The sequence below is a fragment of the Oryctolagus cuniculus genome, chromosome 1, assembly GCF_964237555.1.
Source record: "Oryctolagus cuniculus chromosome 1, mOryCun1.1, whole genome shotgun sequence".
Classification (NCBI taxonomy): Eukaryota; Metazoa; Chordata; class Mammalia; order Lagomorpha; family Leporidae; genus Oryctolagus; species Oryctolagus cuniculus.
In genome coordinates this window covers 158,383,170-158,401,325 of record NC_091432.1, presented here as the reverse complement: position 1 = coordinate 158,401,325, position 18,156 = coordinate 158,383,170, and the positions used below count along the sequence as shown (strand labels likewise).

At 39.9% G+C, this 18,156-nt stretch overlaps 1 protein-coding gene across 4 annotated transcripts in view; it reads right to left on the bottom strand.

The window, feature by feature from the left end:
* Window positions 1–4,780: 4,780 nt before the first annotated feature.
* ABHD17B (abhydrolase domain containing 17B, depalmitoylase) overlaps window positions 4,781–18,156 on the bottom strand; it is a 38,377-nt gene continuing 25,001 nt past the window's right edge. For 2 of the 4 annotated variants that reach the window (XM_002708204.5, XM_070050769.1), the window contains 3 exons: window positions 15,995–16,464; window positions 9,843–10,022; window positions 4,781–6,328 (listed from right to left, as the gene is read on the bottom strand). In XM_002708204.5, the coding sequence (XP_002708250.1) occupies window positions 6,109–6,328; window positions 9,843–10,022; window positions 15,995–16,461 (867 nt within the window). In that variant the 5' untranslated portion in view covers window positions 16,462–16,464 and the 3' untranslated portion in view covers window positions 4,781–6,108. Of the gene's footprint in view, window positions 6,329–6,526; window positions 6,794–9,842; window positions 10,023–15,994; window positions 16,465–17,718; window positions 17,850–18,156 lie in introns of all 4 variants that reach the window. The other 2 variants (XR_001793316.3, XM_051858763.2) reach the window with 2 other exon arrangements.

Below are 18,156 nucleotides of genomic sequence, written 5' to 3'. Positions count from 1 at the left end.
GCATTTGCAAAGATTCTATTCTTTACTTCCTGCTTTGTTTTTAACTCTGATATCTAGTGAGAGATTTCCAGGCTGGAACTGTTTCCTTCCTTCCTTAGTATTATTCATTCAAATATTCAGAAAGAGGCACAATCCACTGAGATGTGGCACACGAGTGCCTTCTCTGCATATGCATAAATTAATTTTGGTTATTGGACATTTATGGTGTTCACTCTTATTAAAATGTAACATGCTATATTATTTGAATATATTGCCTGTTTCAAGCCAAAGGAACAAACTAAAAGCAAAGTAGTAGTAAGTACTTTGATACTTTATTTTCAATGTAATTACTTATTCTCAGCACGTTATAATCAAAAGGGGTTGCTGAAGTAAACATTTGATAGTTTATTCATGTGCCCATGGTTACTACCTTCACTAGGTTCTGACACATATACAAAGCTGTTAGTGTGCCTAGGAAAATTAGTGTTAAACTTTAAATACACAAATCACTAATTTTAGAGATGTGTAAAGTACAACCTATCATTTTATTATTCAGTGAAAAACAAGCTGATGAATAAGCTAGGAACTGTTAATACAATTAAAATGACTAACACTGGAGAGAAAATAAATATGCTATATTACAGTTCAAAAGGATCACTGGTATATTACTCTAGATAAATGTAACAAAATAATGGGATCCACTGACAAAACTGGAGATTTAGAAAAGTCATTTCCCTCCTTTGGGCTTGTTTCTGCACCTGTAAAATGAGATTAGTTTACATTATCTTTAAAATCTTAAATGATTTTAATTATTAGCTAACATTACATAATATCTTTTTTAAAAAATATGTATTAATTTGAAAGGCAGAGTTACAGACAGGCAGAGGTGGCGAAAGAGAGAGGGAGAGAGAGAGAAAGCAAGCAAGCGAGGTCTTCCATCTGCTGGTTCACTCTCTAGATGGCTGCAACGGCCAGAGCTGGGCCGATCCGAAGCCAGGAGCCCAGGAGCTTTTTCCGGGTCTCCCATGCAGGTACTGGGGCCCAAAGACTTGGGCCATCTTGTACTGCTTTCCCAGGCCATAGCAGAGATGGGAAGTAGAGCAGCCGAACTCGAACCAGTGCCCATATGAGATGCTGGCACTACAGGCAGCAGCTTTAACCACTATGCCACAGTACTGGCCCCTATATAGATCTTTTTTTTTTTTTTTTTTTTTTTTTTTTGGACAGGCAGAGTGGACAGTGAGAGAGAGAGACAGAGAGAAAGGTCTTCCTTTGCCGTTGGTTCACCCTCCAATGGCCGCCGCGCTGCGGCCGGCGCACCGCGCTGATCTGATGGCAGGAGCCAGGAGCCAGGTGCTTTTCCTGGTCTCCCATGGGGTGCAGGGCCCAAGCACCTGGGCCATCCTCCACTGCACTCCCTGGCCACAGCAGAGGGCTGGCCTGGAAGAGGGGCAACAGGGACAGATGCCACAGTACTGGCCCCTATATAGATCTTTTAATGCAAAGTTCCTCTTTTTTTTTTTTTTATCATATAGACTATCAAAGCACATCAAGAATATCACTTACATGACAACTGCCATCAGTTTATAATTTCTAAAATTCACTTTATCAATTTTTTAAAAAAAATTAAGCTGAGGGGTAGAGATAGGAGAGAGAGCCCCCACCATGGCCCTCTGCCCAAGTGTCAGCAATGGTTGGAGGCTGAAGCTGGAAACCCAATCCAGATCACCTATGCGAGTGGCAGGATCCCAACCACCTGAACCACCACTGTGGCCTCCTAAGGTCCACACTAGCAGGAAGCAAGAATCAAGAAACAGAGCCAAGGACTGAATCCAGACAGTCCACTGTAGGACACAGGTATCCAAAATGGCATCTTACGGGGCCGGTGCTGTGGCGTAGCGGGTAAAACTGCCGGCTACAGTGCCGGCATCCCTTATAGGTGCCAGTTCGAGTCCACTTCCTATCCAGCTCTCAGCAATTGCCTGGGAAAGCAGTAGGAAGATGGCCAAAGTCCTTGGGCCTCTGCACCCGTGTTGGAGGCCAAAAAGAAGCTTCAGGCTCCTGGCTTTGGCCTGGCCCAGCTACGGCCATTGTGGCCAGTTGGGGAGTGAACCAGCAGATGCAAATCCACCCTCTCCCCCTCTTCCTCTGCCCCTCTGTAACTCTTTCAAATAAATGGCATCTTATGTCATTTCTACCCCAAATGTTCATCTCATTAGGCTCTCTTAAAAGTAACACCTATACATGTTTATAGAAATTATCAATAAATACAATCTACCATGTTTGATAATTTTTAGTAAAATACAGAACTGGCATATATGCCTTTAAGTCTGGAAAAGGGGCAGGTATTGTAGCATAGTGGGATGTGTCAATTGGGATGCCCACATCGGAACACAAGTTGAAGTCCATGTTGTTCCACTTCTGCTAATGCATCCTGGGAAGCAGCAGATGAAGGCCCAGTAATTGAGTTTCTGTCACCTACATGGGCAACTTGGATGTTTTTCCAGGTTCCTAGCTTCAGCCTGACCTAGCCTTGGCTGTTGTGGGCATCTGGGAGAGTGAACCACAAGATGAAGATCGATCTCTCTGTGTGTTAAAGATAGTTCTTACCGACTATTTTGCTTTTTTGTTTGTAGGAGATGGCTGGAGTCAAAAATTCCAAATATCATACTGGTATGCACAAAAGTCAAAACATCAAAACAAGCCACTTGGTATTACTATAGCCAAGGCTGAAAATTTATGAACCATTACAGTGAACAAGACAGAGATTTTCACATATTAGACATGTAAGGTATATCACTCAGTCTAATCGCTTCATCTCTAGTGAGGAAACAAATTCAGAGACTTGTCCAGGGTCAGTGTCAGCTGAAAGTTCAGCTCTGATTGAAAGTTCAATTCTGTATCACACTGTCTTCTAGAAACCATATTGCAAGCAATGTTCTGAAGAGTTATGTAGGAGAAATCTTAATGGAATACAAAGGCCCTACATACACAGTACATTTAGTTCAACAACCCATTTAGATCTAGAATTTCTTCTGAGGCATCACAAGTGTCACTCAGTTTTTGCTTCTCTCTAGTGATAAGATGCTCATAAATCCTTGGGAGGCAATCTTTCTTTGGTGGACAAATAACCATAATGTTCTTTCTTAAACTATAACCTGCCGTTTTTTAACTTTTTCCTAGTCCTGCTCTGAGAACCAAAAAGAGTAAATTGTAGATGCCTCTCAAATATTTGAAGGCAGTTATCAATGCAGAGTCACATCCTTCAGGTTTTAGTTTTTGGGACTCTAACTTGGTAAAACACTTCAGGATTTGCCAAAATTTTTTAGAACTTAGAACAGTCCCTTGTGTACATTTAATGCCAATTAGATATTAGCTGCCATAGCGGTCAGTAGAAATTAAGGATTATGTTTGATATTTCTTTACATTTTTCACAACACTTAATGGAAAATGTTTTACTAAAGAATAAGAAAAGGCTTAAGTATTTGTTGATTATTTTGTTAATCAGATCACCTGTATCACAAGCTGGCAAGTCTTGGGGAACTTATTAATATCCTATGGTATACCAAAATACTATGTGATGTACATATCTTATTTTACTAAATATTCACAATGAATCTTTTCCCATATGGTAAAAACAAAAAAAATTACCTTATTTATTTGAAATGCAGAGTTACAGAGAGATCTTCTTCCACTGGTTCACTCCCCAAATGGCCACAAGGGCCAGGGCTGGGTCAGGCCAAAACCAGGAGCCTGGAATACCATCTGGGTCTCTGATGTGGGTGGCACTCAGGCCATCCTCCACTACTTTCCCAAGCACATTAGGAAGGAGTTAGACTGGAAATGCTCATTTGGGATGTTGGCATCGCAGGTGACAGCCTAAACCCGTCACACCACAATACTGGCCCCAGGGTTTGCTCTAATTTGAGACTACCTTTTCATTGCATCCTGAGATAAAATTAATCTTGCAAATGTGGTTTGTCTAACACTTCACACGTTGTTTTTTTGTGATGCATTTTCAACAACTTAAGAATAGGTAGTTTCCGGCAAGCAGATATCTACGGAATTTTTTCATCTATTATTGTGACAGTTTCATAATTCTATTAATGATTTCTATTGTTTCTAGAATAAAGATCAGGTTCCAGGATGCCATCTATGGTTGTGCCACTAACTGCCTTGTACCAAAGTCCATCCCTGTGGCATCTTTTCCCCTTGACCTTTGGTCAGTCTTCTACTTCAAATGCACTTTCCTTTCTCTAGGCTTTCATATTCTGTTCCCCTCAGATAGGAATATTTTTCTTAGGCCACACAGATCTGGATAATTTAGTCTTCTTTCAAGGCTCAGTTCAAACACCACTTCTTTGTGTGACTTTTCCTTGCCTGCCTCACTCCCCCACATTCCCAGTCCAAGAGTACTTTTTGCCCATTCCTTCAGCCCTCCTCAAAATAGTATATTTGTGCAGTGTTGCTCCTCAGTGATACTGTGAAGTCTAGGAGCCCATGGTTTATGCCTATATTTACCCAGCACAGGGTTTTGCATGATTCAGATATTCAATAAATATTTGAACAAATTAATGAATACTGAAGTAGTATGATGAGTACTGAGATTTCCCTAGGTAATCAAAGAAAACATTTAGCTAAACCTTGGTTCTATGTCATATAAAGAAGAGACGATAGGTTCTAAGACAATCTAGAGAAAGAGAAACCTCTCCAGATGAAGTTATGGAAAAAGATCACTGGTAATTTTTTCATTCTTTCTGGTGAGGGAGTGGGGAGTGTTCAAGAATGCAAACAACAGAACTGAGTGTTATATTTGTTGCTTTACTGTTAATTTGACACATCTGAACCAAAGCATTCACAATACTTGATATACTTTGAAGAAAATCATATACTATAGTCTTAGACATAACCACAGAACAAGCAGAACAATTAAAACTACGTAAGGCCTTAAAATATATCCACAGTGTGTATTATTTCAATATTCATTCATTTACAGATTAGACTACATACCGTTAATTTTATTTTTATTTTTCTTTCATTAGTTTAGTCAGGCAGAATTCATTCAAGGGAAGGCAACTTAGTTTTTGTGTGTGAGCTTTATTTTTTACTATACTGGTTAATATAAAAGTTATGAATTAAATGTTTTCTTGTCTCCTGCATCTAGGAGTGAATCATGGTAATTCAAAACAGTAGGCCCTAGTCTTAGAAATAGCCAAAGTGAAAAGGGACCAAAACCAGTCTGTTTGTGGTCTTTAAGAACAACTAAAGGGCTTCCAGGTTTTCACATAATGAACAGTACTACAATTCTACAAGGTTAGTTAAACTTTAAAACAACATTGCATACAAAATCATTCTTGAAGCTCTAAATGCCTTCGAAAATGAAAATGACAATTTTTAAGTAGTTGCTTCATAGTACCAAACTTATAAATCAAAACTAGTTAAAATTTGGTGCTATTTTGACTTCTCATTTACAAGGTAACTAATTGGTAAATTAACAGCTGGAATAAAAATTAAGACTTACATCATTTTTTAAAGGATAAATGTATGATTGGAACCAGAGAATACAGAAAATTCAATGTATTTTACAATAAAATAACCATTTATACCTCTATCCCTGTACAACAGGGTTTAGGTCAACTCTATTTAACTTGCATGTTTTCTTTTTTTTTTATACTTTATTCTATTCTGAGTACTTGTACTTGAATTACTTGACATAGGTTTTTTCTTTTTGAAAGAATATTACATTTGTATACCAGGATAAGATTTAGTACATTGAGATGTCTTAAAAATATTTATAAATTTGTTTCTGATATGCAAAAGCATTTGGCAATACTTTTACAGCATTTAATTTTATAGAATTAATTAAAATTTCATACAGTACTCATCCTGATGTTTAAAAAAAAATTCACAGAAAAAATATAAATTATAGCCTGACTGCATGATACTGTTATTTCCAGTTTCTAGTTTGGTAATTAAAACCTTCATTAAGTCTGTTAACAAATCATTACCTGTACATTTATAAAGGCAACTGACATGATTTGCAAACAAAACCTTCAGGTTTTACTTCATTTACCAAAGAGTGCAGTTCAGCATGAAAAGAAAAACCAGTATGCAAATTTACAGAGTATTTTACAAATTTACCAGTTCCTGTGACACAAACTGTTTCAACCTTTCAAGGTACTGTCCGTAAAGTTCCACATCATTGTGACCTGCACCTTCAACCCACAGAGGCTCCACAGGTCTTTGGCAACGCTCAAACAATGCGAGGCCATGTGAAAAGTCAATGACTTCATCTTCAGTCCCATGAATTATTAATACTGGAGAGGTTATCTTAGAGATTTTGTCAATGCTGTCGGGAAAGTGAAAGGGAAAACAGGAATCAATACATTAATTACATAAAACACATTTTCTTGTGTGCTATACTGGGCAGAAAAGTCAAACAGAACTGTGTGAATCAGTTTAGAAAGGATGGGTGTCTCTTGGATTTCAAGATTCAAAAATTGCTTCTTACATATGTTTTATCACTAAGGCTGTCTAAGATAGTTACCTTCAGGCATTTCTGTCTTGGATATAATCACTCAATGCCACCATGCACCTTTCAATAATGTTGATTCTTAGCACAGAGAACATAGCTTCAAGGAGAGGTGGAAACTAAGAACCATTTCAAATCCATGCTGACTCCTTCACTTTCTATTTCTCCTCTTCATCTTAACGAAAATGACAGCAAAAAGATTTTTTGGGGGGGTTGGTGGTGGTTACGGAGGGTATAAACTCACCACAACTGAAGAATGTAATAAAAGATAAAATTTTGAGGCTGGAAAGCAAATGAAATGTGGAGCTGATTAAAATGATAGGAGAAAACACAATTTTAAGCAGATAGAAAGCAAACTGAAAAACCAATGCAATTTATACCACAGAATATCCTAGAAGGCCAAAGAATTCCCTAGGGATGTAGGCCGGTGACTGAAACATATGGGATTTGTTCTTTTTAAGAAATAGGGCATTCTTCCCTAGGTACCTTCTGTCTCCTTATGCAGCTCAGTAAATGCCTTCCTCCAAAACTTTGGGTTCTGTGGATTCAGACAGTAGTTTGGGCATAGGAAACAGAGATCTAGGAAACACATATTGGCTACTATGAATACATTTTCTGACTTAGCTACCAAGAAGCTGGGCTAACTGCCTTCATCCTCCTTAATGGAGAGCTTTAGAAAGAGTCTTTCTTGTGTTAGATCAGCTCTTTAGTTCTCCACTCATACATATCATATGAGTAGACAACCAAGAATTATTACCACAGGACTGGCACTGTGGCATTGCAAGCTAAGCCTCCACCTGCAGTGCCGGCATCCCATATGGGCACTGGTTTGTGTCCTGGCTGCTCCTCTTCTGATCCAACTCTCTACTCATGGCCTGGGAAAGCAGTGGAAGATGGCCCAAGTGCTTAGGCCTCTGCACCCACATGGGAGATCTGGAAGAAACTCTTGACTCCTGGATTCAGATTGGCCCAGCTCCAGCCATTGTGGCCATTTGGGGAGTGAACCAGTGGTTGGAAGATTTCTCTGTCTCTCCCTCTCTCTATCTGTAACTCTCTCAAAGAGATAACTAAAATCTCCACAAAAAAATTATTATCATCAGAGTAGAACACTTCAAATATAAAATACAGATAAAGCAAATTAAAACATTTTAAAAATTACTTTAAAAAATTATTTGAGAGGCAGACAGAGTTCCCATCTTCTGGTTCGTTTGTGAAATGCTAGCAATGGGAAATCTGGGAGTTGGAAACTCAGTCCAGGTCTCCCATGTGAGTGGCAGGAACTTGAGCCATCACCTGCTGCCTCCCAGGGCCTGCATTAATAGGAAGCTGGAATAGGAAACCATAGCCAGGACATGAACCCAGGTATTATCTGTTAACTTGGGTGTCTTGGCCACTAAGCTACACCCCACGTTCCATAAACACAATCTTTAAAACAGTAACTTGGAAGAGACAGAAGCTACCCAGATGAAATCATACAAAACGACTCTTTAAGAAAAAAATTCTTAGAGGATGCGACGTAACAACTATAAAATGAGAATAAAATCTGAAAATCAATCAGTAAAATACTAATTTAAGTCTGTATTTTGTTAGGCAATATACTACATTGTATTGTTTGTCAGAAAGATGTTCAAAGCAGAGGAATTGAAACTTAAATATGGCTATTGCCACATGAAACAAAAATAAACCCATAGCTGATTCTAGTGATATGATCATATACTCCCAGGAACTTCTCCAAACTTCCTCCTCTACTGGCTAGTGATGAAAACCTTTTTTTTCTTTTTTTAAAATGATGTAGCTAGGGAAGTAGCTATCAAGGAAGAGATCAGATTTCCCAGGACCTTGCTGTGCAGCCTCACCTGCATTGCCCAAGCCCCTTATTTCCATTCAGTGGGAAACTGCAGCTTCCATGGTTACGCTGCTTGGAACTGGTGCAGCTAAAATCATACAGTATGACTGTATCCCTGTGATGATTTTTAGTTTACTATGTCACTGTAATAAAATTTTGGCCCACACACCAATGTCCCTGTTGCTCCTGATGCAATGGACACTGAGATTTCCAAAAAGGGGCAAAGAAATAGGCAGTACTCAAGTGTCGCCCCTTTTTCAATTATGCCTAATTCCAGGCACCAATACCTATCTCTAATCTTACTTTTCTGCTGACTTTCTGCACCTTTTTTTTTGGGCAGGCAGAGTTAGACAGTGAGAGAGAGAGAGAGAGACAGAGAGAAAGGTCTTCCTTCTGTTGGTTCAGCCCCCAAATGGCCACCATGCCCGGTGCACTGCGCTGATCCGTAGCCAGGAGCCAGGTGCTTCCTCCTGGTCTCCCATGCGGGTGCAGGGCCCAAGCACTTGGGCCATCCTCCACTGCCTTCCCGGGCCACAGCAGAGAGCTGGACTGGAAGAGGAGCAACTGGGACAGAATCTGGCATCCCAACCGGGACTAGAACCCGGGTTGCCGGTGCTGCACGCGGAAGATTAGCTAAGTGAGCTGCAGCGCCGGCCAACTTTATGCACATCTTTTATTTGAATTTCTTCTTGCATGGTTGACAAGAACCTGAACCTGCCACCCCATAACAAGGAGTCTTGCTATTCTTATAAAGACCCAACTGATGTCATAGCTTTTGTCCTGTCATTCACAAAAAAATCTTTGTATTGCTGAGACTGGGGAAAAAGACGGCTGAAATTTGCCATATTCTTTCTTTGAGAAAAATAGGCCATCAAGTTTTTCCAACTATGAAGAAGAGCAGGTGGGAATTACCTTTTACCTTGAGAAGTATGAGGAGCAGTAGCTGTCCTTCTTTCTAATCTATCTAATATTGTATGTCTGTAGACTTTACTGTGGCAATACAAACTCATTTTGCAATGCACTTCTTTTGTAAATTAGAAATCATGAACTAGATATCATTTATGAAGTTTTCTTCTTGTTCCTCTCCCCCAGTATTATGTGTCATTGAACACTATCATTATCCATTAGCAGCTCAAGGCAGAAACCCAGGAGTTATATTCAAGTTCTTCTCCTTGGCACCTCACATCCAGACTGACACAAGTTCTGCCTATTTTATTTCTCAAATTCATTCCCTTGTTTCCAATAGTGGTGCCATTGCCTGTAATACAGGCCCTTAGTATTTTCCATCTGAATTACTATTACATAAACATTTCAGCCTTTTGACTGGTCACCTGTCAACACTTTCTTAAAATTAACTTTTCACAATTTCTACAGGATAATATATATAAAATAGAAGCTCATGGCTGAGACAGTTTTAAAAATACCTTAAGTGATAGGAAAAAAAATTCTGCCTACAAGTAAACTGCTTTGAGTATTGCTACTTACTTTGGGAATGCATCAAAACAGTAGGTCTTCTTGGTATCAGGAAAAGCAACCCGCATTCCTGAGGTCAAAGGAGAATGAAGAATAACAGCAGCACTCTCATACCGAGCAGCAAGATCCACAGATGGTACTGTCCCTATACTTTGGCCATATATAATCACATTTTCAGGGCGAATGCCATACCTACAAAATTTAGAAGTTAAAAAATGATTTAAGATAATGTCAGTGAATTTACATTTAAAAATTTAAGTTTCTGAACTGTTACCATCATTTTCAATGCTAAAAAATAATCCCTATTCTCAGATTTTTTAAAATCTCTTTCACTTTCAACTTCTTGAAAAATAATTGCTCAGGTCTTTTAAAATTTCAATCTTAAGAAATAAATTTATGAAGTAATTTGTTATGTTACAATAATTCAACCTAGTATATTTATTTGAAAGACAGAGAGCACATAAACTATCTCCCATCTGCTTATTCACTCCTCAAGTACACACAACACACAACAGCAAGGGGTGGGCCAAATAAAACCAGGCCCCCAGAACTCATCCAGGATCTCCTATGTGGATGGCAGGTTCCCGAGCACTTGAGCCATCAGCTGCTACCTTCCAGAGCCAGCGTAAGCAGGAAGCAGAATAGCTAGGACTGGCAAACAGGTACTGGAATAAAGGATGTAGATGACCCAACTGCACTGCATGCCTGTCCCAGCCTTTTTAACAGATCAAACTGTACATACTTCATAGGCATGAGGAAATTTGGAGAATGGACATTTGTAGTATCAGCACAACTCTTCATGCTGCGTGACTGCTGTTAGCTAGGTATCAACTTTGTTGGTGTCAACTATGGGTTTTGGGATAAACCAGCAAAGACAAGGCTCTAGAGCAGCAGCAGCAGCTGCCACTAAAGCATCAGAGGACTCAAGGCAGTAATAATTTCAGAAGAGCCTAAGTTAAAAAGGACTTTAGAGACCATCTAATCTAGTTGAGTGCTTAATGAGCAGATGTTCAAAGCCACAGTAAGTTAATGACCGACATATATAATTAGAACCCAGGTATACTGTCTCCTAGTACAGCACTCTCTTCATTATAGAACACAGATAAAGAGCTCAAGGACTGTGGGGGAAGGCTGGATAGTGAACACCAGACGCTTGTTATTTTCTGCTGGCCCATTGGAAGGTCAGAAACTGGGGCAGGCATTTGGCACAGTGGTTTAAGTTGCTGCTTGATATACCTGCAAAGCATCTAGTTCCAGTCCCAGCTAGTGTGCTTCCAATTCCTACTTCCTGCACTTGCCTATCTTGGGAGGCAGCAGATGACAGCTCAAGTACTTGAGTCTTTGTCATCCATATGGGAAAGTTGAATGGAGTCCTGGGTTCCTGGCTTTGGCCTGGCCAAGACCTGGTTATTGTGGGTATGTGGGGGGAATGAACCAGTGGATCAAAGATATCCATCCATCTCTTTCTTTCAAATGAAATGAAAATAAATGAAAACATTCAAAAAGGCTCAGAAACTGAGTTTATTAGAGACAGTTTTCCTACAAAATAGATCAAATGATACTTAAGATGATCATTTATTTCTCCCTTTCATTACTGAAGTGCTAACTTTTATCAGGTAAATGAAGTAGAAGGCATGTACCCTAGTTACACATATTTTAGTAAATCACAGAATTCCAAAACTGGAAAGGACTCTGGAGATCATTTAACTCAACCTCTTTACGAGACAGAGGCTCAGAAAACCTAAATAAATTTCCCTAGACTTCTTATGCTTATTGTATCAAGGGCTTAACATGAGAGAAAACCAAGTTTAAAATTCTAAAATATAAGTGCTAAAACAGTATGAGGAGGATTATTTAGGAATTTGTCTACTCTGCCTTTGTTCCTCATTGATACAGCCCATCAAATGTGTTTAAAAAAATCAACCAAGCAGAAAATAATTCTGGAAAGTTTCATTAAAATTGAAATCTGAGAAGATAAACACAGAAGTAGGAAAACTGACCACCTATAAGAGGGAATTATTTTACACAGATGTAGAACACTGAATTGAATATTGATTTTTTAAAAAAGATTTTATTTGTTTATTTGAGAGGTAGAGTTACAGACAGCGAGAGGAGAGACAGAGAGAAAGGTCTTCGTTCCATTGGTTCACTCCTCAAATGGCCGCAACGGCCAGAGCTATGCCGATCCAAAGCCAGAAACCAGGAGCCTCTTCCTCGTCTCCCATGCAGGTGCAGGAGCCCAAGGACTTAGGCCATCTTCTACTGCTTTCCCAGGCCACATAGCACAGAGCTGAACTGGAAGAGGAGCAGCTGGGACTGGAACTGGCACTCATATGGGATGCCGGCACCGCAGGTGGAGGATTAACCTACTGCACCATGGCTCTGGCCTGAATATTGATGTTTTAGTTGAATACAGTTATATTTCTGTATTACTAGGAAACACTAACAATAGACTCTTATCTTAGTACCCTTGGAGCTATATTATTTAAATTAAGCTTATGAATATCAACTTTATGGTATACAAATTGTACCTTAATAAAGCTAATATTTAAAAAATATTACAATGCTCCTGAGTTACATTTGGTTGATTCTGGAAAGTGAGTAACTCGTTTTTTGGTTTGTGTGCCTGCTTTAAGGTCTGATAGACTTGATATCAGCATAGCTGAAGCTATAGTTACTTATTTTTAATTTTTTATTATTTGAGAGGCAAGGAAAAACAATGAGAGACAGAGACATCTAAGAACAGAGCCCCATTTGCTGGTTCACTTCCCAAATGCCCACAATGGCTAGGGCTGGGTCAGGCTGAAGTTGGGAGCTAGGAACTTATTAATCCAGGTCTACCACTTAGGTGGCAGGGATGCAACTACTTAAACCGTCATTTGCTACCTCCAGTAGGGTCTCTATCAGCAGGAAGCTGGGAGTTAGAACCAGAGTTCAAACCCAAGTACTCTGTAATCTTTTTTTTTGACAGGCAGAGTGGACAGTGAGAGAGAGAGAGACAGAGAGAAAGGTCTTCCTTTTGCCATTGGTTCACCCTCCAATGGCTGCCACAGCCAGCACGCTGCGGCTGGCGCACCGCGCTGATCTGATGGCAGGAGCCAGGTACTTCTCCTGGTCTCCCATGGGGTGCAGGACCCAAGCACTTGGGCCATCCTCCACTGCACTCCCGGGCCACAGCAGAGCAGAATCCAGCGCCCTGACCGGGACTAGAACCCAGTGTGCCGTGCTGCAAGGCAGAGGATTAGCCTAGTGAGCCGTGGCGCCGGCCTGTACTCTGTAATCTTAACAGCTGATCTGCTTACCCATGGTTTTAACCACAAGGTCAAATGTCTGACCTTAAAGCAGTTTTAAATTTTATCAATTAGTATTTTCTAAAAGAGATTTTAGGAAGTGAAGGGATAGTTTGGAAGCAATTTATCCTTAAGATTTAAATTCTTTCATTTATTTAGATGACAAAGAGAAAAAGAGAGAGGAGAAGGGAGAGAGGGAGGGGCAGGGAGAGAACCTCCTATCTGCTGGCTCATTCTCCAAATAGCCACAGTGGCCAGAGCTGGGCCAGGCTAAAACTGGGAGCTACCCAGCTACCTCAGCATCTCCTAATGCCTCCCAGCATCTGCATTAGCAAGAAGCTGAAGTCAGGAGATGGAACTAGGATGCAAAGTCAGGTACTATGATATGGGATGAGGGCATTCCAAGTGGCATTTTAACCAGTACAACAAATTCTGTCCATAAACAATCATTTTTATCATTTTCCCATGAACTCTTTATTTTTTTTCCTAAATTTATTTATTTGAAAGTCACAGTTACATGGGAGAGAAGGAGAGGCTGGGGCGGGGAGGGTCTTCCATCCACTGGTTCATTCTCCAATTGGCCAAAATGGTCAGAGCTACGCCAATCCGACCCCAGGGGCCAGGAGTTTCTTCTGGGTCTCCCATATGGGTGCAGGGGCCCAAGCACTTGGGCCATTTTTTTTTTTTTTTTTGACAGGCAGAGTGGACAGTGAGAGAGAGAGAGACAGAGAGAAAGGTCTTCCTTTGCCGTTGGTTCACCCTCCAATGGCCACCGGGGCTGGCGCGCTGCGGCCGGCGCACCGCGCTGATCCGATGGCAGGAGCCAGGTACTTATCCTGGTCTCTCATGGGGTACAGGGCCCAAGTACTCGGGCCATCCTCCACTGCACTCCATGGCCACAGCAGAGAGCTGGCCTGGAAGAGGGGCAACTGGGACAGAATCCGGCACCCCGACCAGGACTAGAACCTGGTGTGCCGGCGCAAGGCGGAGGATTAGCCTAGTGAGCCGCGGCGCCGGCCATTGGGCCATCTTTTACTGCTTTCCCAGGCCACAGCAGTAAGCTCGACTGGAAGTGGAGCAGCCAGCACTCAAACTGGCGACCATAGGGGATGCCAGCACTGAAGGCAGTGGCTTTATCCACCCCCCTCCCCCAACCCTGTGAACTCTACCTACTACTTTTTTTTTTAAACCTACATCCATCCATTTTGTCCTTGGTCTTCAAAGTTAAGTTTTCATATAATTTAATTACCTAAAGAATTCACTTTATATGGAATTTTTCTATGTACTCTTCTTGGAGGGGGAAGTATTTTAAAAGATGTTTTCTAAAAAGATATTATGCCTATTAATAAAACAGGTTCTCCCTAACTGAAAACCAATTAATTTGGAAACGTTAACAAAAACAGTGAGTTTTCTTTAAGTCCACTAGATCTAGTATAAATTAACTCTAGAAGTCAGACAGCTTGGGGCCAATCCTGTGGTGTAGAAGGCTAAGCTGCCAGCTGAATGCTGGCATCCCATAAGAATGCCATTTCAAGTCCTGATTGCTCCACTTCTGATCCAGCTCCTTACTAATGAGGCTGGGAAAACAGTGGAAGATGGTTCAAGCCCTTGGCCCTCTGCCATCCGTGTGGTAGACCTGGAGGAAGCTCCTGGCTCCTGGCTTCAGCCTGGCCCAGCCCTGGCTGTTGCAGCCATTTGGTGACTGAACAAGCAGATGGAAGAGCTCTCTCTTTCCCTTTCAAATAAACAAATACATCTTCAAAAAAAAAAAAAAAAAAAAGTCAGGCAGTTTATCAATGTAGACTATGAGGAATAACTTAAGCTAATATGTTTGGTACACTGATCTATGGATGAGAAAAAGTCAGCAAAGTTAATATATTTTTCAAGAAGTTTTTAAGTATCTTGTTGACTACAAAGCATTAATGCAATTGGGGCCAGCACTGTGGTACAATAGGTTAAGCTGCTGCCAGCAACAGTGGCATCGCATTTCAGAGTACTGATTTTTGAGTTCTGGCTGCTCTGCTTACAGTCTAGCTTCTTAAATGAGGTAAATGAGCCTGAGAAAGCGATAGAAGATGGTCCAAGTACTTGGGTCTCTGCCACCCATGTGGGAGACCTGGATACAGTTCTAGGCTCTTGGCTTTGGCCTCTCCCAGCCCTGGCAGATTTCTTTCTGTCTGTCTTTCCCCTCTCTCTGTCACTGTGTCTTTTAAATAAATAAAATAAATCTTAAGAAAATGGCTTATGCAATTAAACTAGGTTCCTGAAATGTACTGTAATAACCATAGGATAATGGACATAATAAGAAAATTAATAATTTATCCTAATAATTAAAAAAAAAAAACCAACTTGACATCATCAAGTTTAGCAGTCCAGAGTGAAAAAACAACATTTTATTTTTATGGATTGTATTACAAATAGTTGTAATAAGGTATTTTAAGTTGCATTTTCCACAAAATAATGCAAAACAATAAATTATATACTATGCTTATTTTAATCAAAAGTAACTCAGCTTCTTAAACAATGATAGATCAAATAAATTAACTTTTCACCATTCCTTTGAAACTGAAATTCTGAATGTTTACATATCACATAGCACAAAGAAAGTTTATAAAAATCAAACATTTGTCTCTAAAATATACATATATACATGCATTGACACAGAACACAAACCTGAACTGTCTTAAAAAACTTTTGCTATTGCATGAAATTAAAAATTACAATCTGAAAGTTGAACTATTCTTAAGTATATATTGGTAAATATAATCTAAGTAGCATTTTAAGGCATATGTAAATAAAAATAGCTTTTATTGTACTTTTATAGGAAAACTTAAACCATTTTAAGTGTAAAAGTAATGTCCAGTCACAGTTTACCTTGTCCTAAGAGCAAGCCAAGCAGCTTCAATGTCCGCATAAAGGTTCTTCTCTGTTGGCTTCCCAGAACTTGCACCATATCCAGAATAATCATATGAGAATATATTACAATTAATTCGTGATCCCAGTCCTATGTAAAAGCTGCTCATCTGACCAAGATCAACAGCATTTCCATGTGAGAAGAGTAAAGTGTATTTGGCATTGGGTGAGCAACGCACAAACATACAGGCAATTCTGTTGCCTTTACTGGTTCTAGTCATGAAACACTCAATAGCATCCTTTTCTCTAGAAGAGTACTGCCAGTCTGCACGTTCAGAGAGGTGTAAAGTCCAGCGGCTTCCACTTTCATCGCACATCAGTGTGTAGGTTGGATCAGGTGGCAAAAATGCTAATTTTGAAGCAATTTTCCCTGGGCAAGGTGGACAGCAGAAGAGGCAACATAGTTCACTAAATGAAAGATTATTCATCTTCTGGAAAAGAAAAGGAATAGCGAATGTTTTGATAATTGAATGTGGATTTTGCATTCCCACACAATAGAAGGTTAAAACAAAGACATGGTAAATATTGCTGGTCAATGTTTAAAACTATGGTTTTAAGTATCCTATCAAATAGATTTTTGGCATCTTTTTAGAAATATTTTCAACCCTGGGTGAAGCAAATATTCCAGATCAGCAGACAGATTCCAAACAGACTTCAAATAGTACTGTATTATTAACTCATTTAACAAAAATGTGAAAGATAAATAGCATAGGAGTTAGGAATTTATTTATTTATATTTATTTGAAAGGCAGTGAGATAGTATACACTCACACACAGAGACACGAATCTTCTATCTGCTACTTTCACTCCCCAAATGCTTGCAGCAGCCAAGGCTGAGCCAGGTTGAAACCAGGAGCTTGGAAATCAACCCAGTGATGGTGGCAGTGAATCAAGCACTTGAGCTATCACCAGCTGCCTTCCAGGGTATACAACAGCAGGAAGCTGGATTGGAAATGTAGGTGGGACTTGAACCCAGATACTCTGATATGGGATGCTTGGAACTCTGATGTTTCAAGCCAGTCTTCACCTCTGCACCAAACAATTCCATCAAATTATCTTTAATGTAGTTTGCAATTTCTGTATAACTCCATGAAAATTTTCAGAATCCCATGGAGAAGCTAGGGATTTAATGAGAATGTTAATACAGCATTTATGAAGCAGTTACTACTAGTCAGGCATTGGGTGAAGTGTTCTTTGCATACTATCTGTTTAATCCTCAAAGTAACCCTGATTTAGTCACTAGAGTACATCAGCAGGCTATACTGCCTTAGTGGCTTAGAATACTATTTGTTTCAGAATTCTTTCATTTTAGCCACAGTATCAGTGGCTCCCAAAACTCACAAAAAAGTATTTGTATGTACACAATTATTACCCAAACTTAAAAAAGCTGTAAAGTAAAATTTCCTATAGGAAATAATGTTTGGATAAGAAAGAGTACAAGGTTCTTAGCAAGAGAGCTGGGGTGAAATCCTAACCCTACCACTGGGTAGCTGTGTGTCCTTGGGCATTTTACCTCTTTGACTTCATTTACCTCATAAGTATAGGCCAATACCAACACTCAACAGAGTGGCTATGAAGATTAAGTATGATGATGCAGAGAAAATATATAATACAGGGACAGCCATACAGATGGCACACTCAAGAGTGATCCATTTTCTCTATATCTTTTCCCATCAATAACTTACTTTTTAAATTTATCTGAAAGGCAGGGAAGGGGTGGGGGAGGAGAGATCGAGCAGGTGACATCAATCTTCATCAGCTGGTTCACTTCCCAAAGGCCTGCAACAGATGCTGTTGGGCATGCCGAAGCCAGGAGCTGGAATTCAATTTGGGTATCTCAGGCGAGTGGCAAAAACCTAACTACTGGAGCCAAAGGACTGTTCCCTATTAACTTTCTCCTACAATCTCAGGGACAAAAAACAAATACTTGTTTTCTTTATCAGCACTTCTTTCTATCCTTTTTTCTTTTTAGCAGAGACAGACCATTGCTTAGTTCTAGGAAGAAGGTACTCAAAACAAACACTTTCCATAGGTTAATTTTCTCCAAAATACCTAAATTCCAGGGTAAGAAGAAAAAATGTATATCCTCATACCAAAGTGGGCGGAAATCCCCTCAGAGAAGT